Raw genomic sequence first — 23,591 nt, 5'->3', positions numbered from 1 at the left:
AACTCTTATACTCATATTATACTCATATTATTGACAATAGATTTAATATCGTGCTAACTTTAAAATTCATTATTTTTACTTGATTAATAAGCAAAAGACAGATAAAACAAAATCACAACAAAAATCAAAAGAACAAACAAATTTATTCATCTAACTTCATAATCCAGTTAAAAAATTACACCTAAATCAACCCCAAAGGTTTAACACTTTATGAAACATTGAAATGATTTGAGAAAATAAATGAATTGTGTGTCACTTGTCATGTCAAGGTATTATGTCCAAGTATCATCTCCAAGTGTCATGGTAAAGTCTCATGTCAAAGTCTCAAGTCAAAGTAACTTTTTTTTTTCACTTTTGCTTTTGCTTGTACTTTTACTTTTTTTTTTTTTTACTTTGGCTTTTTACTTTTGTCTACACTTTTGTTTTTCAACACAAATTAGATCTGGACAATTTGTTTGGGTAGCTCAAAGTTCATGACTCAAAGAAAAAAAATGGAAGAAATCTTACTAGAATCAAAAATAGAGCATGAAACTCAAAGAAACACAAGAGAAACTTAACTCTAAGAACTTGACAATGATCTAATGACAAGCATGAACTCAAATATGAAATAAAAAAGCACTCAAATGGATGTATATACTGTAATTTCGAAATCCCAATGGGACATATTTTTTTATGATTTTTGCAAAGCCCGAACTAAGAGAAAATGACATAAAAATGACTACACATGACTCTAGACAACATGGATGGAATTAAAAATAAAAAATAACCCAAAAATGACATTAAAACAGAACCAAATATATGAAGAAAGACTCAAAAAAAAATAAAAGCACGCCACAACACATGTATATGGAAACTTAGTGGTAAAAACCGAATGGTTCCGCAAAAGAACAAACTAGAACCATAAAAATAACATATATGTATTGAGAAAGTCAAGTCAAACAACTTTAATAGCTTGCACTTTCATCATTTTGTCTGTTGCTTTACGGTTATATTCTATGCACACTGTATATAAGCAACATTACTCTTCAGTTTAATAATAACAGACTCTTTATTCTTCATTTTCTCTTCCAATTTCTCCAACAGAATTGGTATCCAGAGCGAGGTTACGTGGGAGCCTAAGGTTGCGTCTCAAGAAAACCAAGAACACAGCGTGTGTAGGGTTTGTTGGATCTTGAAGCAAGAAGAATGGCGGGGAGTGATCTTTCCACTGCAAACCTTCCAATCCTCACGGATAAGAACTGGACGAGATGGAGCACACAGATGAGGGTGTTGTTCAAGTTTCAAGACGTGAGCGACGTTATTGAAGGTGATGACCGTGAGCCCAGCGAGGGTGCAACTGAAGGACAGAAAGCTGCGTTCAAAAAGAAGGATAACAAGGCTCTCTTCATCATTCACCAGTGCGTTGATGATGCCCACTTTGAGAAGATTCAGAATGCCAGTACTGCCAGAGAAGCCTGGAGTACACTTGTACGTTGTCACACAGGAGGGGAGAAGATCAAGAAAGTGAAGCTTCAAACCCTTAGAAGACAGTATGAGTTACTGCAGATGGAGGACAGCGGCAGGGTTGGCGAATACTTCAATAAGGTACTCACTCTCACGAACCATATGAAAGGGTGTGGGGAAGTTATCAATGATCTGATGATTATGGAGAAGATCATGAGATCGCTGCCACGGAAGTTCGACTATATTGTGGTTGCGATAGAAGAGTCGAAGGATCTCTCAAAGATGAAGGTTGAAGAGCTTCAAAGCTCGCTGGAAGCCCATGAAATGAGAATGGCTGACAGAAACCCAGCCAAGAACGATGAACAGGCGCTGAAAGTGCACCACTCCAAGCATGATGAAAAGAAGAAAACCAAGAAGTGGAAAGGGAAACGATCAAAGGGGAATTGGAAGTTTGATAAAGACAAGACTGAGAATGGGTCTACGTCAATGGAGAAAGGTGGAAAGGAAGAGAAAAGCCATCATTCAAAAAGGGATAAAAGAAACATAAAATGTTTCAACTGTAACAAGTACGGGCATTTTGCATCAGAGTGCCATGCAGATGAAGGGAAACAAAAGCAATATCAGTCTAAGGAAGCAAATGTCGCTCAAGAGGATTCAGATTCAGAACCTCTAACTCTGATGGTGACAACGTCAGGTGAAGGCTCCAACTCTCAAAACGACATGTGGTATCTTGATTCTGGGTGCTCGAACCATATGACATGTCATCTGGACTGGCTGATCAACTTTGATGACTCGAAGAAAAGTAAAGTCAAGTTCGCTGATGATAGTACCTTGAGAGTTGAAGGCATGGGAGATGTTGTGATTAGGAGGAAGAATGGATCGCATGCTGTGATCACAGGTGTGCTGTTTGTTCCAGACATGAGGTGCAATCTCCTAAGTGTTGGACAATTGATCCAAAAGGGGTTCAAGGTAGTGATGGAGAATGACAAAGTCGAACTCTTTGATAATGATAAGAATCTGATCTTGAGATGCAAGATCTCCAAGAACAGAACCTTTCAAGTCAGCCTAGAAGCAGTTGAAAGTTCTGAGTGCATGGTTTCTATGAAAGTCGATGAGGAAAGCTGGTTGTGGCACTTAAGATTTGGCCATCTGAACTTTAAGAGCCTACAACAACTCAACGTGAAAGAAATGGTTCATGGTTTGCCCAAGATTGCATTACCAAGAAGAGAGTGTGAAACATGCATTGCTGGGAAACAGACACGAAAGCCCTTCAAAGCGGAATTGAAGATGAGAGCAAAGGCCTGCTTGGGAGTTGTATATTCTGACATTTGTGGTCCAATTGAAGTGCCTACAATTGCTGGGAACAGGTATTTCATCACGTTTGTCGACGAATTTAGCAGAATGATTTGGGTTTACTTACTCAAGGCGAAGAGTGATGCACTTGAAACATTCATACGCTTCAAGACACATGTTGAAAGGGAAAGCGGACAGCTATTGAAGATACTGAGAACAGATGGTGGAGGAGAATACACGTCTACGACTTTTGAAAGTCACTGTCAGTTGAATGGAATTACACATGAGGTCACTGCCCCATACACTCCTCAGCATAATGGGCTTGCTGAGAGGAGGAATCGAACAATCTTTAACATGGCAAGAAGCATGTTGAAGGAGAAATCACTGCCACGGAAGCTATGGGGAGAGGCAGTCTCTACAGCTGTTCACCTTCTCAACAGGTGTCCCACGAAGAAACTAGAGGGTAAAGTGCCACTTGAAGTGTGGAGCGGTGAGAAACCGACAGTTGGGTATTTGAAGGTGTTCGGATCACTTGCGTATATGCATGTCCCAGATCAGAAGAGATCTAAGTTGGAGGATAAGAGCAGAGTTATGGTGCTCATCGGATATCATCCCACTGGCGCGTATAAACTCTTTGATCCAATTGAAGAGAGAGTCACTCTGAGTAGAGATGTGGTGATCATGGAAGACAGATGCTGGGACTGGAATCACAAGCGTATCAGCTTGGTGAAAGCCAGAATGGCGGAAGGTGAGGACAACCCTATCGCAGTGGAATCAACAACAATGTCGGAGGACAGGCATCATGATCAATGTGATGAATCTGATAGACCAAGAAGGCAGCGAGTGCAACCGCAGAGGTTTGACGATTGTGAGATCTACTCAGACGCACAGATAGGCGATGAAGGGGATTTGGTGCACATGGCTTTGCTGGCTGGGGCAGAACCCATAAACGAATCGGAGGCGTTGAAGGAAGCTGTGTGGCGGAACGCTATGATGGAAGAAATCGAATCCATAGAGAAGAATCAAACCTGGCAGCTTGTTGATCTCCCTGTTGGGAAGAAGAGTATTGGAGTAAAATGGGTGTTCAAACGAAAACTGAAGCCTGATGGATCGGTTTCAAAATATAAGGCCAGACTTGTGGCTAAGGGTTTTCTCCAGAGGCAGGGACTGGATTTCACTGAGGTATTTGCTCCGGTGGCACGAATGGAAACCATTCGACTAGTGATAGCAGTGGCATGTGCAATGTGTTGGTCACTGTTTCAACTAGATGTGAAGTCTGCCTTCCTGCATGGTCCGTTGGAGGAAGAGGTGTATATCCAGCAACCACCAGGATTCATTAGCAAAGGAAAGGAACATCGTGTATACAGGCTGAGGAAAGCGTTATATGGACTGAGGCAAGCCCCTAGGGCTTGGAACAAGCGCATAGATGATAATGCTAAATTATACCATATTTTAAGCATCATTTTAATGGCAAAATCAACTCGTTTCTTACTTATAACTTGCTTAATCCTCTTGTTTTGTCTTATTTTCTAAATAATTGTGTTTTTGGCTACTTTGATGTACTTTCATCAATAATCCCTTATTTTGTAGCTAAAAATGAGCTTGGAAGACTCTCCAACAATGTCTAAGGCTGAACCAACCACTAGAAGCGAGCAGATCTACAGAAAAAGTGAAAATGATGCAGTGCTGAAAAGTCAGGCCCGGGCCCCCCCTAGCTGAGGGGCGCCCAAGCGCGACTGCACCAGGGCCAGTTTTTGCACAGAAAAGTGACCAGGTGCCAGTTTTGTGTGCTGGTCGCGCCCGGGCGCGACTTTTTGCAAGAAGCTTGCGCCCGGGCGTGAGAAATGGGGCGCCCAGGCGCGACTTTTTCCGAGAGGCTCGCGTCGGGGCGCGACTGAGAGGGCGCCCGAGCGCGACTGAGAGGGCGCCCGAGCGCGACTTTTGCTGATGTGTCAGATCCAGCTTATTTAACCCAGAAACGCGAAGGGGTTTGGGTCTTTGGTTCTTTGGAGGCGCGATTTCACGTCTAGAGCTCATGGAGGGCGTGAGGAGCTTGTGGGAACATCTCCTCCTCTTCCTTTGGGTCTCCTTCTTCTTCCATCTTCCATGTTTGTAAGCTTTAGGGTTCTCCATGGAAATGGAGAACCAGATTCATCTTGTTAGGGTTAGATGTAGCCTATGAAATCTTGTGTAATGAATGATTGTTTCGTATTTATAAATGCCTTTTCTATCTATTACTAGTATTCTTGTTTCTGATCTTAAAGCTTGCATGTAATGGGGACGTTCATGACTTGATTTTGGGGTTTCATTGAGCCAGGGATGGGATATGAAATCTTGAACTGAAACAAGAGTCCTTGTGGGTCATTGAGCCAGGGATGGGATATGATTCACATGTTGTCTTAGATCCTAGTTCTTAATGCGGGTTTGCTTGCTAGATTGTCCAAGGGATTGGAGTTTGATAAGGAAAACCTAGGCTCTTTCACCTAAGGGATTAGGGCTAGAGTGTTTTAGTGGATTGACTTTAGTAAATTGATAGAGAGGAGATGAAATTGGTTATAAACAAGAGTGCATTGGTGAAAACTAACCTTAACAATGTCATTTCCTACCATTTCTAGTCTTTTCCATTTCCAAGTGCCTTCAATACCAAAGTCCAACCTTGTAATTACTTGTGAATTTATCTTTTTGCACATATTCTTAAATGATGAGTTGTTATTGAGTGTATATGAGTTGTTAATCGCACAATTTTTTAGTATTACGAGTCTCTTGGGAAAACGATACCTGGTCTTACCACGGTTTATTACTTGAACGATTTGGTGCACTTGCCAAAGAGTTTAACAATAGACTCGTTTCTGGTGAAGCTCGACTTCACTAGATGTATTGTTGAGCATGGTGTGTACGTAAGAAGAGGTAAAGGAGAAGAATTGATTATCATCTGCCTGTATGTAGATGATCTGCTCATCACTGGATCAAACCTTACACACATAAATGAGTTGAAGAAGGTTATGCAGCTAGAATTTGAGATGACAGATCTGGGAAAACTGAGCTACTTTTTGGGCATGGAGTTCACTTATACTGAGGCGGGTATGATCTTGCATCAGAGGAAGTATGTCAAGGAGTTGCTGGAACGATTCAACATGTCTGTGTGCAACCCAACACGAAGTCCAATGGAGGTGAACCTGAAACTAGTTGATGATGAGAACGAAGCTGATTCAGAAGAGACATTGTTTAAGCAGATTGTAGGTTCACTACGTTTTTTGTGTAATAGTAGACCAGATCTCTCATACAGCGTAGGGTTGATAAGCAGATTCATGAGAAGGCCAAAGAAGACGCATATGCTTGCAGCGAAAAGACTGTTGAGATATGTCAAGGGCACTGCAGATTTTGGCATATTATTTCCATTCGGGAAGCACAACACTGATGGAGGAAGTCTAAAACTCATTGGGTTTACTGATTCAGATCATGGTGGAGACTGTGTTGAAAGGAAGAGCACATCAGGCTATTTGTTTATGCTGAATGGTTCTCCCATTTCGTGGTGTTCGAAGAAACAACCCGTGGTGGCTCTGTCCAGCTGTGAAGCAGAGTACATAGCGGGTAGCTATGCAGCTTGTCAGGGGGTTTGGTTGGAAGAAATATTGAAGGAGTTGATGATTCCAGTAACAACACCTCTGCTGTTGAAGATAGACAACGTTTCTGCAATCAATCTCTCAAAAAACCCTGTGAGCCATGGTAGAAGCAAGTACATTGAGGTGAGATATCACTTTCTCAGAGATATGGTAAACAAAGGAAGAATAGCCTTGACCTACTGCAACACTGAAGCCCAGCTAGCTGATATTTTTACGAAGGCAGTGAAGATTAACAGGTTTGAGTGGCTAAGAAAGGAAATTGGAGTTAGGACCAGTGCTGTGAGTTTGTCTTGAAGGGGAGTATTGAGAAAGTCAAGTCAAACAACTTTAATAGCTTGCACTTTCATCATTTTGTCTGTTGCTTTACGGTTATATTCTATGCACACTGTATATAAGCAACATTACTCTTCAGTTTAATAATAACAGACTCTCTATTCTTCATTTTCTCTTCCAATTTCTCCAACAATATGGATGTAAACAATGGAAGACAATAAAGAACAACACAATAACAACAAGAAATACACAAAGATAGGTAAAGGACCAAGATACTTAGCTCTTGTAGACCCAAAGCTCTTGATACCAAATGATAGCGTCCTCCTCGAGCTAGGTTGGGCCAAAGCACGAAGATGAAGCTATGGAGGTGGAATTTGTGCGGAAGCGATGGATATGGTGGTGGGCTCACAATTTTGGTGAGTATTTGTGGTAGGATGGAGGTGTTTGATGGATCTCCGGAGAGGTTAGGCCAACTCTAGAGAAGGGTGGTTAGAGGGACCTCATGGGATGCTCTAGCCTTGACTTGAGACAAGATATGTTTACACACATTTTGGCATAATAACATTCAAATTCATCAAGTGATTTTACAAGGAAGGAGACCCTTCTATTTATAGAGAAAGGTGTCTCCAAAGTAGACAAGAAACCCTAAAAACTATCCACTCTTAAAGAGACATGTGGCAATCCTCTTTTACAAAGTTTCTCCACTCTTAGAGTGCCATGTGGCAATCCACTTTTGTAAAGTCTTCTCCACTCATGTGGTAATCCACTTTTGCAAAGTTCCTCCACTCTTAAAGTGCCATGTGACAATCCACTTTTGCAAAAGCTTTCCACTCTTAGAGTGACATGTGGCAATCCACTTTAGGAAGAGTTTCTCCACTTGGAAAGTGACACATGGCCACTTCCTTTTTAAGAAGTGTCTTCACTAAGAGCTTGCCATGTGGCCATCATGTCCCATGGTGGGACACACTCTTTTAAGCTAATATTACAAACCATACAATACTTGGCCCATTATACAAGGCCTAAAAATATACCCTATACTACTTGACCCTTAATACAAGGTCTAGAAATACTTCATGATAGCCCAAGTAAATAAGAGTTTAGCTCCTTCTTTTGGAAATGATTTTAATCCTTCTTGAATTTGTTTGGCCATGCTTCTTGTGATTGGACCCTTAGCTAGGAGTTTGTCATCACTTATGTACCAATAGGACCGGACGCCGTACGAAAAGACAACCAGAGCGTCTATCCAAGACCGTTCGCCCAGGTCAGAATCAAGGATCACGCGTTCGTCCATGCCGAGCGCCAAGACCGAGTGTTCAGCATGATGGGCCATCTACAATACCCCTACGCATAATAAAATTATGCTCGGGATCGGGGGACTTATGTACCAGCAGGACCGGGCGATGTACGGACAACCACAGGCCGCCCGCCCCCCAGGTCACGAACAAGACCGAGCGTTCGTCCAAAGCCGCCCGCCCCCCAAGTCACAAACAAGACCGAGCGTTCGTCCAAGGTCGCACCCCTTCCCTAGTCACAGTGAAGACCGAACGTCCACTGCCGAGCGCCAAGAATGAGCGTCAAAGTTATCGCTGCCCGGTCGCTCAATAGACCGGGCGACCCTCCAAGGTTTGCCAGACTTGATTCGACCGTCCGCCCAGGTACGCAAAAGGACCGAGCGTCCAGTGTCACCGGTCAGCAAAGTCAGATGGTCGCCCGCACAAGTTGACATCCCTGGCCGATCATCCTCCCAACCGTTCATACTTGGGCCGTTATCAGACCCACTAAAGGTAAAAGGGGCCTTCATCAGGCCCATTAATGGTAAAAGCCCATTACGATCATTATAAATAAAGGTCTCAGGTATGAGTTCTGAACAACTTTTCCTTACGATGCATCCATGCATCACAAACTGCTCTGTCATATTACTGACTTGAGCGTCGGAGTGCCTTTGGCAGGTACCCGGCCCCTCGGCTTGGAGCACGGAGCAACGCCTGGAGTAGGAGGACGTCCGGCCGGCTTGGAGCATGGAGCAGCGCCTGGAGTAGGAGGACGTCCGCCCGACTTGGAGCATGGAGCAGCGTCTGGAGTAGGAGGGCGTCCGCCCGGTTTGGAGTGTGGAGCAGCGTCCGTCCATCTTTGTACCGTCTGCCAGTTCAGCTTGCTTCGGTCTGTGGGATTCAGCAGTGTCCGCCCGGTTCATGCATCTTCGCCGTCCACCCGCCCGTCTTCGACAAGTAAGTTTGTATGTTTTAACAGGGTCCTCACCGACTCAGTCGAAACATTAACGAAAATAGAAAAAAAAATATTTAAACCTTTTTATCCTATCAAATGGTGAGTTATGCTAGCCTTTTTTTTATTGTACATATAGTTTTTAGATTGTCGACATGTGTGTCTCTTTCTTCCTTTTCTCATTATTTTTCATTCTCTTTCATGGCCTTTTCCCTCCACGGTCTCCGTCTCTCTCCTTTCACCCTTGCGATTTTGCAAATCGAAGTGAAATTCACGTGATGTAAAAATTCCACATTACACAATAGTAAGAGGAGGAATGGGGAGACTGCAAGAGTCAAGGAAGGAAGACGATAATTGCAAAGGTGAGAAACGAGGACTCTATAAGAACTTAGTAAGAACAATATTTCATATAAATATAAATTTTAAAATCGTATTATAATCTAAAGACTAAAACAATAACTAATAATTACTTTTAGTGAGAAGAAATTATTCTTTTATGATTATCCCACAACTCGTTTTATTAACGGTTATCAAATATTTTAATATAGTATTTTCGTTTTAAAATTAGTAATTTATTTAGTTGTTTAATGTATTTATCTTTTTCCACTTTTAGCCGCATTATTTCCACTGGAAATTTTTTAAAACATATACTGTTCTGGTTTTAATCTTTTAACCCTAAACGTTTTCAAAATTAAAATGTTATTCAAATAATCATTTAACTGGTATATTTTGGAGACAAAGTCCGTGGAAAACTTTGTAATGATATATATTTAACTATATTTTGTCACTAATTTTCACAGACTTATAATTTTTTTCTTTTTACATTTTAAATATCTAACGAAAGACGTGCATTTAGATTCTTATAAAATTTTCAAAATACTTTATAGTTGTATAAATATGTTTTTCATATTATACTTATATACAATACAAATAAGATTTCTTCCTTTCTACTCAAGAATTTATTAGCATCTCTAAAGTAAAACATATAACATAAGTATTTTTTATGTAACCAAAATTTATAGTTATAAGTGTAAATTAAATTATACCTAAAATTGCAAATATATTTTAGATTTTTTTAGTTACCGATGATTTTTAAAAATATATCAAAATGTAATTTTAAAAATAAAAAAATCAGTTAAAACAGACACAAAAATTATGAATAAAATAAATCATATAGTTTGTTTTCAGATTTAGGATTTTTTTGCACGCAAAGATATTGAAATCTCTCACAAAATCTTTTATGGTTTTTATTTACAAAGTAGAAAAAGCACATGTCAATAAAATGAAAGTTGTATAATATTATGCATTTGAAACCCTTAATTGGGTTATTGGCATTGCTTGAGACTCAGTAGGAAGTGGCGCTTCCATTCCATTGCATTGCACTCCATCTTTCGTTGCCAACGCTCAAGCCTTCTCTCACTGTTACCTTCGCAGCCGCAGAAAGAAAGGTTCTTTCTCTATATATCTACGCCTTTCACATATATTTGTGTGTCCCTGTTCCTCTTTTTGTTGTTTTTCTTCTTCAAGACGATAAATGCACTACCTTTAGCGTGACTGTGATTGAATTCGTTTTTGGGTGTCTCCCATTGGTTTCGTCCTCGACGGGTCTGTGTATGGTTACCTTTGTTTGTTTCTCTTCGTAGGATCTTCTTGTCCCAAGTAACCATTCCATGTGTGTTAAAAAAATGCATGGCATTTGGTGGAAAGAGTTGTTTTCACCTATGGTTTTATATGGGTAATCGAAATTATTAGGTTTTGTTGAAGTCATTGCTGACCCTCCATTGGCGTGCATCCTTCATCTTTCATCACACGTTCACTATAATTTGTTGTGTACTCCACTTGTTTGTGATAAGAGTATGTTAGCAAGCTACATGGTACCTTGGCAAATTTGTTTTTCAAGTTGTAGCATTTTATAATAGTTATTTTAGGAAACAAATTGGGGTATATCAGTAGTTTTCAGATACAAGAGTAACTGATATGTAATATGATGTGATAGAAAAAAAATGACATGTTAATTTGGTGCTTACCAACCATTACTCTTCCGACACAGCCTTTTGGAAGAGGACACGAAGAGTTAAAATTAATTATTCAAATATATAGTGTATATAGTGATGTAAATCAGCCGTAAGACGTTACCAAGACTCAAACAGTGGAGTGTTTTGAAAAAGTGGCTGCAATAACAGAATTTTTCTGCGCCATGGCAGCACTAATATGATATAGGCTTCAAAAACCCAGTTTTTGTACCCCTATAACAACGTTGTTTAGGATTTACTTTTGGTAAAATTCTGATATTTACCTCATTTCCTAATGCATTTGTTTCTTCAGAAACATTCTGATATCGTTCTTTAGGAATTTACATATTCGTTAATTTTTACAACCTATGTTCTGTTCTTTCGTCTTCTCTTAGACTCAAATGTTTACATATGCCAATATGTATTTAATGTATTTAATTTTTTCAGTTCTTTTCCTATTCAATTCACCATTGTCTCTCGTTTTTTCACTTCATTACCGTGTTCTTAACGCTTCTAAGATGATGGTAATTGTGTGTGGATAGTGACTTATTAAAAATCATGAATTTATTTAATTTTGGATTTTCTTTGACTATTTAATATTTATATACATAGTATGAATTATTTAGTTTGCATTATACTTTTTAAATTTAAACTAGGGGTCATCCCAGTATGTGCTATTCCTTTGCACTATTGCTCTTCCAGAGCTCTATGGATCAGATGTTTGGGATCATCATCAGAATCATACAATTTGATGCGAATTAGCAAGTTATCAATTCATATCATAACATGATTTAAAACGAGTGTGAATTTTACTATAAATTAATGAAACAGGAAGATTTTGTATCAATGTTATAAATCAAATGATTCAACGATTCATTATGTTCTTTTATTTTTTACTTGTCTTTCCCTCTCATAAAAGAATTAAGAAGTCATAGAAGCATATATTGTTAAATGAAAAAGAACTGAAGGAGCCCAACTGATCGTTTCGTATTTGATTATTTCACTATATTATTTTTCACTTCTTCTCTCGGTATGCAATCTATTTGGATGCTTCATTGCTTTGCTTTAATTCTCTTCCCAAATAGAGGCTTCACTCATATATAACTAATAGTTTTGTTGTTAGACTTGTGGTTAAGGTGTTTTTATCTATTTCTAGTATACAATTATTACATTCAACACTATATCTTCAAGTTATTTTTTCATTGTTTCTGAGTCTTATAATTTTAATACAAGTTATGATTCAGGATTAAAAAATTATCTTGGTGATTTCCTCTTTGAATCCAATTTGATAACCTTGTTTGGTATTGATCGATAACTGTTAGGAACCAAAATTTTAAATGAGAAACTATGCTGAAGACCACTGGCTTCTTTTGTTTTGTTACCCTCTCTATGTGCTTCTCCATTTTGACGTATATATTACTATTACTACACGTGAATTATACACTTGTCTGCTTTCCTTAACACAAAAGTGATGTAGTGCTGGTTCGAGTTCTACCACATTTTGATTACTCTCTTGTAATGCTTTACTTTTAATTTGTTTTTTAGATTCAACCTGCGGTCCTGTCATGGAGTTAAATATCCTTGAGTCAGAAACACATCAAAATAGTAGGAGGAGAAAGAAATCTACTGTTTGGGAGCACTTCACTGTGAAAACTGATGGACCTGGATGTGCCAGGGCTTACTGTAAAAGATGCCAAAAGTCATTTGCTTATCTCAAAGATTCAAAACAATCTGGCACCAGTCATCTCAAGAGACACATTGCTCTGGGAATCTGTCAGAAAAATAAAAAAATTCCATGTTCCAAAACTGATGCAGATCCACCTAAGAAACGAGTAAGGGCAAAACCTTACATTGCTGCTATCTCATTTGATCAGGAGCGTTGCAACAGTAAGATGGCCAAAATGATTATTTTACATGACTATCCACTTCATATCGTAGAACACCAAGGTTTCATTGATTTTGTAAGGGCGCTGCAACCCCAGTTCAATCCACTGAGCCTTAATGCTATTCAAGGGGATTGTGTTGCTATGTACCTCAGAGAGAAGCAAAACCTGTTGAATCTTATTGATGGGATTCCTGGACGAGTCAACCTCACCTTGGACTTATGGACTTCAAACCAAACATCAGCCTACGTTTTTCTTCGAGGTCACTTCATTGATGGTGATTGGAACTTACATCATCCTATTCTTAATGTATTCACGGTACCATTTCCTGATTCTGACGGTTCCTTAAATCAAGCTATAGTGAAATGCCTGAGCAATTGGCATTTAAAGGGTCGGCTATTTACTCTTGCACTTGATAAATTCTTCTCCACTGAGACTTTGATGGGAAATCTGAGAAGTCTCCTCTCTGTTAATAACCCTGTGATTCTCAATGGTCAGTTTTTAAGCCAGAACTGTTATGCTCGTGTACTTAGCCGCCTTGCATTAGATGCGTTATCAGCTATGAGAGAAACAATTAATAAAGTTCGCGAGAGTGTGAAGTATGTGAAATCTTCTAAATCAAATGAAGCAAATTTTTTGAAGCTGAGGCAACAACTTCAAGTCCCTAGTACAATGGATCTTGTTATCGATGACCAAAATAAATGGGACACAATTTACCATATGCTTGTAGCTGCTTGCAAATTAAAGGAAGTTTTTGTTTGCTTTGACGCCTTTGATCCTGATTTCAGAATGACTTTAACAATGGATGACTGGAAGCATGTGGAAACTCTATGTAGATATTTGAATTACTTGTATGATGCAGCTAACATTTTAACTGTTCAACCGTACCCAACTGCAAATGTATTTTTTCTTGAAGTGTCAAAACTTCAGGTGGTGTTGACTTGTGCAGCCTTAAGCCAGGATCCTTTCTGCAGGTGTTTGATTATGCCTTTGCAAAAGAATTTTGATCAATATTGGAGAGAAAGCTGCATCATCCTGGCTGCTGCTGTAGCCATGGATCCAAGATATAAAATGAAATTCGTGGAGTCCACCTTCGCTAAGATATTTGGTGAGAATGCTGAGTACTGGACAAGATTTGTTGAGGAGGGTCTTAATGAACTGTTCCTTGAATATAATATCATACAAGTGCTTCCTTTTACAGCAACAAATGATAATGAAGGGAATGAGACTATGATAAAGACTGAGTCATTTGAAGAAGGGGCATTTGATGCATCTCTTTTTACGGGTGATGATGGACTGTCTGACATCGAATTTTATATATCTGATCTAACATGTAACCAGCAATATAAGTCTGAATTGGATGAGTATCTTGAAGAGCCTCTTGAGACAAGAGTACAAGAATTTGATGTTCTGAGCTGGTGGAGAATAAACGGATTGAAGTACCCAACATTGTCTAGACTAGCATCAGATATTTTGTGTGTGCCAGTATCCACCCTCTCGTCAGATGCTGTTTTTGATACAGAAATTAGAAAAATGGATAACTACCGGAGTTCATTAGATTCCTTGACTCTTGAGGCCCTTATTTGTACCAAGGACTGGTTCCAGTATAAATCATTACCCATCAGTGTTCCTAATGCACTTGTCAAAGTTGAGTGTTAGGTATAGCTTTCCTCGTTTAGGGATAGATTCTCAACTAGCTTTTAGGTATTGAATTTTTTAGTACTGTAATTCAGGGCAATTAGTTTTCTTATCAGTTGTCCGTTTTGTTACATGTTTATAGCATATAGAGTTAGCTTTGTTCTAATTATTTGGCCAAGCAAGATATAAATTGTATTACAGGTTCAACCAAACCAGGAATGTTTGCTTTTATTTTTCCTTTGAATATATATGAACCCCATGGAGAAAGAAGTTTGTCATCACACCAATGTTGAAATATTATCTTTATACTTTTCTTGATTGGAAAGTTAACGATAGAATGCATGTGAATAATGGTATAATGAATCTCTGTAAATAGCATTGTTGTGTTATATAGTCTAATACAAAATTCTTATCTATTTGTATATAAATTTAAACAATTTCTTAACTAACATTATATAGTTACATCAGGGAAAAAGAACGAAAATATGAATCCATGTAAACATACCATAATTTATATCTGATTAACGACCAAGTAATTGGTGAATAAACATGTATTACTGTATGAGAGGAAATATTTGGCTACTAAGCAGTCAGTTATTAAATATCCAATGTATTAATATGCTAAATTATAATGTCTTCTTTTAATGTTTTATTCTGAATTTCGGTCTTTCTATTATTTTCCCCATGTTAGTTTTTGTGTTTTAGAAAATTCATAAATTATTTAAATAATCAATTTTGGGTACATTAATCTCTTATTTTATTAGACTATTTAAATCCAATATCTATTGTATTCGTTTAAGAGATAAAAGAAATGATTTTAGTTAAATGTAAAATATAAAAAATAAAACGCAACTGAAATTAAAGATTGGTCAAAATTGTAGATGTTCTTAAATATGAAGGCTAAAACTACAAGAAAAAAGTGAGTAAAATCATGAATAGAAAAATAAAAAAGGAGACATGATTAAAATCAAATAAATCTTGCTTTAAAATTTGGGGTTTTTAAATATTCGAATAATGGAGGATACCGTCCTAACACTTGAGAACTGATCATACTGCCTTTATAATAAATTTATTTTAAAATACGTGAAAAAAAAAATAAGAGTATAATAATGGATTATTACTAATTGAACAGATTATTAATAACATAATCAAGATTTCAAGTTATTTTGAGACTCATATTTGTGAGAAAAGATGCTTAAAAGTTGCGAACTAAATTAAATCAATCGAATTTTAATATAAAACAATTATCTAATGAGCTAAATTATGCTTGCGAATAAACTTATTTTAAACTAGGTCTTTTTAAAATTTTAATTCGTAAAAAACTGTTCCTTAAAGAATGTTACAAACTGAAGAAGTGGAAATCGCATGAATGAACATAATTAAAATTATTCCTCCTGAGATACATTAATTCACAAAAAGAATGCTACTCTCCACTAACACTGGATTGAATCTAGTCTCCGGTGCAACCATAGTCGTAACCACCAGGTTTAAAGCATGCAAAACTAATCAGACTCTCAAAAGACTTACAAGTGCCATATTTAACCATGTTATAATATCTATCAATAACTCAACTAACTCGATTGCTTCCAGGTACGCACACAGAATCTATCAATAATATAGCAGTCACGAAAACCTGACTCTCTTCCAGGCATCCGACCAAAACCCTAGGAAGCTAACTCATTTTGACCTCATTGACAAACTATAACAATGGACGTCCAAGAAAATACATCATGATTCAAAACATAAATATCTCCAAGCTTTGTATAAGTGGGCATTAACAATAGTCACAAAAACTGAAGGCATCCTATTAATGCCTTCCATTGGTCTACATGGGATATTAAATATATGTGAAGCAGAAACAGACCAACAGATCATAAACACAACGTATAAACAGCAAACCTAAGTTGCAGGCACATAATAAACCATCCTTATGTTGTGTGAACACAGCAGAATACAACACTAACCCCCATACATACTACTTAGCTTTCCTTTTCGAACTCCTACCAGTTTGATTGCTTTGAACTCTTTTCTTTGATAGCTTCTCTTCCCCAACTTGTTTCCTATTAGTCACGTTGCCTGGATTCTTCTTTACAACTTGATCAGTATCACAATCCGTACCAGAATCACTGTCATTGTCTTCATCACTTTCCTCGGGTTTTTTCTTTTTAGCAGGCTTCCTGCCTTTAGCTCCAGCTTTTGCCCCCTTCTTTGATTTGACACTTCCGAGATCCCCTTCTTTACTATCTGTTGGTTTCTCAGTGTCATCAGCTGTACTTACTTTCTTTGAAGCTTGCCTTTTAGTCTTACCAGTTTCTTTTACATCGATAGATCCACTAAGCTTTTGCAACTCTGGCACGTAAGCAGTTGTCTAAAGGAAACATCATGTTTAGATCAGAAATACACATAATATAATGATAAAAATAAAAGAAATGACAAATTGGAAATGGTCAAAACGACATACCCTACCACCAGCAGTGATGAAGTCAATTTTTTTCCCTGTATCACATGAAAAATTATAAATGTTAAGATGACAAAAAACTTAGTTTTAAATTATTATTCTTGGTCAGTAAGCAAAAAACACTCATCCAATATGTAAGCAGAAGAAAATATATCGAGTTAGTGAAAAGGATCGAAGAAACTGATTATAGATAAATATGTTTTGCATTGATAGAACAGAAGAACTGGTGAATAAAAATTAAGAGTAATAGCCAATTTCCAAAAATATGAATTAAAATAAAGTTAAAATAATTGACTTAACAGGATAACTCAGTCAGTTTAAAAGTAGAGGATTATATGATGCATTGGAGACGCTTTCAACTTTCAAATTTGAAGAGATCAATAACTTAATATCAATATTCTAATAGTACCCTCCATAGTAAAATGCTCAGGATATGACCGTTGACAAATATGAAAATGCATGAAAGAACTTATAGCTATAGGCAATCTCATCAGAAATGGAAAACAAGCCTAGGAGTCGGGTACCAATCAATAAAAGTAAATTACATTAACCAATAAAGTGAGGAAGTAAGAAATATATGCAGTAAGAAATCTTGTGAAGATCGGCTACTATTCATGTAGCACCAAAAAATGATTATTTTTATAACAAAGTGAGGAAGCAAACCATCAACAAAAGCCTTTTCAGGCTTCTTTTCCCGTGAATGAAATATCCAACTGTTAGGATACTGACTACTATCTGCTCCAACCTCAACTGCTTTTTCAATGACCTGTAAAAAGCAACTATATGTCAACTAATACATATTAGAGAAGTATTCTCACCACTTATTTTTCCAGGCTTTTTTCCCCATCGAAAATGAAATAACCATTCGAGAGGAAAACGGCTACAGTCAGCATCAACTTCAACAGCCAAACGAATAACCTACAGGTTTTATCCTCTATGCTTTTTTTATTAAGTACAGATGTACTGTAAACTAGAATCATATCAAGAGAAATCAGGATCCCCACCTCTTTAATGCATTTGTACAAAGTTGAGCAGCTTGCATCAGACAGGCTAGAAGCTGCCTGCTGTGGATGAATTTTTGCCTGGAAATAAGGGAAAATAATATTTAACTAAGTTTTATAATTCCATTTCTATCCAAGGTAAGAGCTAATATAGTAACTGCTGATTAAAATACGGTGTTAGAGCATATACTAAATCCTATGAAATGCAAGTTCAAAATCATTTTGAAGCTCATGATATACAATGCAAAGAGAGAAAATAATCTAGTACAAAATAATACTTGAGAGCAGCTTAATTTCATCTAGATCAGTTTCAATTCTACATAACCATACATATGAGTTTAAAACATCATTTTATATTCTAACCAAACATCATTCATCCTCAAGAATTGGCAAGCTTACATCGAATTTCTTTATGAAAAATCTATGTGGCAACTATTACTATTTGGAGGTTTCCCATTACAAATGTCTCCATGACATATGCATAAACACACACACATACTGTTAGGACTTAGAGAGTGTAGGAAAGAAGAAAAGGGAAACAGAACACTTAACTGCTAATCAGTTAAGTGAGGGGGCAGGAAAAGGCCTATATATTAGGACCCTTTAATGTTTCAGGGGGGAGTTGAGTAGTTTGTATGTGTAGACCGGTCTTAGCACCAGGTGAAGGAGGTTAAGTTCCTGAGATACAGTGTAATCTTGATTCTTTTGTTGTGAATACCAATCATACTCTTCTTTCTTTTCCCATTCTTGACTGTGGTGTTTGAGTAGAGATAGAATTGGTTAGGAATTCTTTTCAGAATCCCTAACACATACACACATACATACTCCCACACATACACACACACATACATACTCCCACACATACTCCCACACATATAGCTAAAAAGAAAACTTCATACCAAAAAAAAAAAACTGTGTAGGCATCCCTTCCAGAATATATGTACAAACTAAAATTATGCCTTATTTCCCCTCTGCACTTGAGAACATCATGACATGCATACAGACAGGGACTAATAAGAACCCTGTACAAACCATGAGATCAAGCCAGATTTGTGTGAAGAGCATATTGATCATCTTGTATAAATAGTTGAGTAGGAAAACGGTATTATTCTTTTAAAAAGTAAAGTTTACAATCATTAGAATCATTTCTTAAAATTGAAGTGATCAAGGCTTTATCCCTATCCACGACAGGACCATGTATTACTGATAAAAAGACTAAATTGAGATGAATATTAAACCAAAAGTTTAATAAGCCATAAATAAACTGTGGTTACATTTAAAATCTAGCATCTTCCACTAAATATAAATGGAAACATCAAACATTCAAAATCATTTAGAAAATGAAGGTTGTACTTGTTAGTAGTTATTTAAAATTCTGTTTTGCATTTAAATTGTTTTAATTTTCTGATTCCATAAATTTAGGTCATGTTGACTGTTTCTATTGAGATAAAGGATGCTAACGGTTAGCTCCTTATTTTTAGGAAACCACCCAAGTTTCACGGGATGTGGGTAGTATTTTTGCTTCTGCAAATTTCTTTAAATTGCTGTAGTTCAGTTTTACAATTTGTGAATAAAAAGCACTATTTCAGTTTCAGAAAATCTTATTTATTACCTGTGTCAGTTAACAGTACTTACTTGGTACAGCACTTCATCAGCCACCCAATTTCCAATACCTGAAATATACCTCTGGAAAGATTGAAATTTCGGATCTTTAATAATTATTGTCATGATACAGTCAGATGTAAAAAATATATATCAAATTCTTGTGCACTGAAACCATGAGAAGAAGGAAATTATCTTTATATATATATAATGTGCGGAATTAGAAAAAGAAAGTTCGGTTCTCATGCACTGATGTGTAGAACAATGTTACACTACCATTTAATCACAAATCACAGTTGGTTTGACTAATAACATTATTGTAAAAGTAAACAACTCACTGTACATGACAGATTACGATTGGATGATTGTGTAAAACTATCTCACATTACCAACGCATAACCTTTTTTCTCTAAAAAATACTCAACCACACCACAAATTAGCATGATTAATTCATTTAAATAATTTTTTTATGCATGCAAAGTACAAATAATTAATTTATGAACTCTGCATCTTTTCTTACCATTTGACCTGTCCCATTTGTCTCATCAATAGAATATTGACTTATGCTCAAGCACAAGTTATCAATAAATTCAGGTGTCCCAACGAACTTGATTGAAGAACACCAAATCTTGACTTCTCAAGCAGAAAACATAAGTCCGCACACAAAAATGCAAAAACTATACAAAAAGGAAAGTGCACTCACATACAGAAAAAGAATGATATATTCAAATAATAAACAAATTAAAAGATGAGTGAAATACAATGTATGGGAAATAATAAAGGAATAATTTAATACTTGATCAAGTAATAAAGCTTTGATTTCAGTTTTCCTCTTGTGCAAAGACTCTGTAAACTTCTCAAGTGTCATTTGTTCAAAAAGAGCATCAGGACCAAGCTCAGATACGGGTGGCACTGATGTTGGCTAACATCACAGGAAACAAAAATACAATCAATAGAAAAGTTATTTACTAGAAAAATAAAAATGGTTGATAGTTGGCAAGTAGAGTCACAATACATCTTCAAGAAGACGAACTTTAGCAAATCGCCTCTTGTCAGTGAAAGACAACTCTAATCCATCATCTAGCTGCATAAATGTGATTTAATACGATTAATAATGATATTTGTAAGAGATAAATTTCTTTGAATCTAATGTTTCACAAATCTTATGAATCCACAACAAAATGAATTTTAATTTGTCACCAAACGAAGTCAATGGATGGAATCATAAAAGGTTACAGGACAAAAAGGTCAAATAATTCAAGCATTCCACTAATCAATGGGGTTACATCTCCTACCTCAATGAAGAATTTTGAATATTTTGAGGGCCACTCATCCTCATCCTTCACAGCTGACCTACATGTCACATGCATGTTTATATTCAGAATATGTGCCAAATTTATTGCAACAATATAAGTCAATAAATAATAGAAACACCGAAATAGTAAGGCATATCTTTGAAAAAGAGTAGAATTATAAAATAGAAAATGAGGAGTCTTCCATGTAACTAACTACTGAGTTAGCAAAATTGGCAAAAGGATTATTCAGATGTGTGCAGTATATGGTGGGGAGTGAGAATTTGAAGGTGCCTAGAACTGTTTTCTTTCCCATTGTGCTTCTCCTGTAGTTTTCATACAGTTAGGATCTTGTAGCACCCTGAAACAGTTCTGGTTTTATCAATAAGACAGAACTCTCCTCAATACTCTTGCATAACATATCATGTTGGCATCTACTGATACATACAAATCCGAAGCAGTTTTGCACATTTTGTTGACGTATGGAATATAAAGTCAATGTCAAAAAATAAATAAAAAATAGTACGAATTACAATCTTTTAATGTAAAATCTTACCAAAGTTTCTGATGGGTTATTCTTACTCAACAAGAGACAAAAACTCACATTTGGAATCCTAAAAGTATCATGTATGGTATATAGTAGATACCGAACGGTTAGCATTCAAGACTGTTCGGTCCACCACAACAACAATAGTGAATCAGGTTAAATGGTTTTATTGGACCATACTTAGGCCAGCGTTTAAGTTATTGGGTTGGGTCAATAGTCCAACAGATAATAAAATAATAGTACAATGATTAAAGATATTGATAAAGCCGTTTATGAGGAACTAACCGAATCTCGAGGTAAATTTGTTTTTATTCGGCCTGTGAAACACTTACAAAAACAATGACAAGGCAAGGTAGATTCAACTCACACTCTACGAGATTCAAATTCTCAACTGTTTACTGTGATAAACAGTTCATTAAACCTGCTCCTACCTTGCGTCGGAACAAGGTTAGTTTCTCGACACATATCCTATTTTAAAACCCTAGTAAAAGAAGGATGCAGAATTTGTGGTAAGAAAGTCATGATATGTCAACAGCATCAGTGTGTGGGTGTGTAAGAAACCGTTATTGCCAACTAACAAATGCAAGCTAATAAAAGATTCTACGCAAACTTTAGTGAAACTTCGGCATAACTTATCAGTATAGCCAAATAAAGATTACTTAACCATACCCCATAGGCCTTACCTTTTGTACTTTGTTACTGCGACTCCTTTAATGTATATAGCACCAGCCATGCCTGAGATAGAGACAGAAACTCATAAGTAACAACAAATTGTAGCTATAAATTTAGTAATAGACCTAGCCATCCCTTGTGTCTCCTCTTATATTTCGTCTTACAACCGTTTCATTTTAGAACCTTTTATCGTGTTTTTTGTGACATTGTTACCGACTGTCGTAAACGCTTAAACCGTTAGCTGCATGCACAGGTATGGTTAACATGCATCACCAAAAATGCAAGAACCACGCCAAGACGTAATGCGAGCTAAGCAGAAAAGAAAACTGTAAAAAAAGTACAGTTTCTCGTGATTCACGTTTTGAGTTAAAACGAAAAGAGAGAAGAACAAAGTTAGGGTTTGAGAGAGAGAGGACCGAATTGGAAGGAAGGAAAAGGAGGGGAATCAAGCTGAAGCCACATGTTCTTTCCCTTCCGGTGAGCAGCGACGATGAGCTTGCCGAGAACGGAAGCTTCGAAGTCCGAGCGAGAAACGGCGTCGATGACTTTGGAATCATCGGCGACAATGCATTTCGTTATCTTCTTGCCGACGCAGTTTTCCTCGACGGCCCTCCTCGCCGCCTCTACCTCTGGAAGCTCCGGCATTGCTCTGTGTCTCTCTCTCACTAACAATGCCGTTTTCCCGCGTTCTTTTCCGGTCTCTTTCTTCACCTCAAACTCCCACTTTTCAATTCGAGTTTTTGTTTTGGGCTGCAGGGCTTTGTTGGGGACGCCTCAGATGGAAGCTTCTTCCTACACCTCCATATATTACTCCTGCACCTCATATAAAGAAAATTCCGATTTTTGCTCTTTTAAAATTGTAAAATCCGGTGACTTTCAAGTCCGTAACCATTTTTTTTAAAAGAAAACTTCTAAATTCTATAATTCAAAACCGATAAATAATACTAATAATAAAAATAAAATATATACAGGAATTTGCTAAACTATGTAACCTATACCAAATTTTATTTGAAAAATATATCATATTATATTATAGATTCTAAGTTTTAAGGTTTAAAATATTTAAATAATTTCTGATTTCTTTTTATTTTTTATTTTAAATTAAAATTAAAAATTGTTAAAATATTTCTGAATTTAAAGTATGTCTTTTTTTATTAATAGAAATTTTTTTATCAACTAAAATTTGATACAAGCAAACCATATATATATATATATATATATATATATATATATATATATATATAAACACAAAAATAAACATATGAAAGATCAAGAAAAAACTACCGCCTAAGATCATCTCATTTGAACTGGATTGGAATAACGAAATCTGGTCTGGACCTGCATTCCCATTAAAATTTGGGCCGGCCCGTTCATGTAGTAAAAGGCTTTTGCTAGTTTTATTGTCTAGGGTGTTGCTTCCTCCACCACCACACCTTTCTCCCTCCACCTTCCCTTTACTATTTTGTCCTTCAATAAAATTTTATTTTTAGAATTATTATTTTTTAATTTTATCCATTCACAACCTATTTTACTAATAACCTGACTAAAATATTTTTCTTTCATTTTAACATTATATTTCTTCCTCTCTTTCTTTCGTCATTGTGAGATACTACAAGTTGCAAATGTTGGTG

General features: G+C 36.8%; 2 protein-coding genes across 6 annotated transcripts; one reads left to right on the top strand and one right to left on the bottom strand.

Moving 5' to 3' along the window:
* Positions 1-10,195: 10,195 nt before the first annotated feature.
* Positions 10,196-14,660, top strand: LOC108333267 (zinc finger BED domain-containing protein DAYSLEEPER). The gene is made up of 2 exons (XM_017568663.2): positions 10,196-10,303; positions 12,413-14,660. The coding sequence occupies exon 2, from the start codon at positions 12,433-12,435 to the stop codon at positions 14,407-14,409; it is 1,977 nt and encodes a 658-aa protein (XP_017424152.1). The 5' UTR covers positions 10,196-10,303; positions 12,413-12,432; the 3' UTR covers positions 14,410-14,660.
* Positions 14,661-16,122: 1,462 nt separating this feature from the next.
* Positions 16,123-22,741, bottom strand: LOC108332500 (formamidopyrimidine-DNA glycosylase). 5 transcript variants are annotated; one of them, XM_017567795.2, is made up of 11 exons: positions 22,377-22,741; positions 21,972-22,023; positions 20,745-20,802; positions 20,465-20,533; positions 20,246-20,371; positions 19,483-19,533; positions 17,851-17,928; positions 17,665-17,764; positions 17,510-17,596; positions 16,850-16,884; positions 16,123-16,756 (listed from the first exon to the last, which is right to left on the bottom strand). In XM_017567795.2, the coding sequence occupies exons 1-11, from the start codon at positions 22,603-22,605 to the stop codon at positions 16,364-16,366; spliced, it is 1,278 nt and encodes a 425-aa protein (XP_017423284.1). In that variant the 5' UTR covers positions 22,606-22,741; the 3' UTR covers positions 16,123-16,363. The 5 variants fall into 5 exon arrangements, with proteins under 5 accessions (XP_017423284.1, XP_017423282.1, XP_017423280.1 ...); XM_017567793.2 differs by lacking the exon at positions 17,510-17,596 and having other exon boundaries at positions 22,377-22,739; XM_017567791.2 differs by lacking the exon at positions 17,665-17,764 and having other exon boundaries at positions 17,510-17,612; positions 22,377-22,738.
* Between the last annotated feature and the right edge of the window lie 850 nt (positions 22,742-23,591).

Source organism: Vigna angularis, chromosome 11 (assembly GCF_016808095.1).
Source record: "Vigna angularis cultivar LongXiaoDou No.4 chromosome 11, ASM1680809v1, whole genome shotgun sequence".
NCBI lineage: Eukaryota > Viridiplantae > Streptophyta > Magnoliopsida > Fabales > Fabaceae > Vigna > Vigna angularis.
Note: the sequence above shows the minus strand (reverse complement) of the source record. Positions and strands in the feature narration are given on the sequence as shown.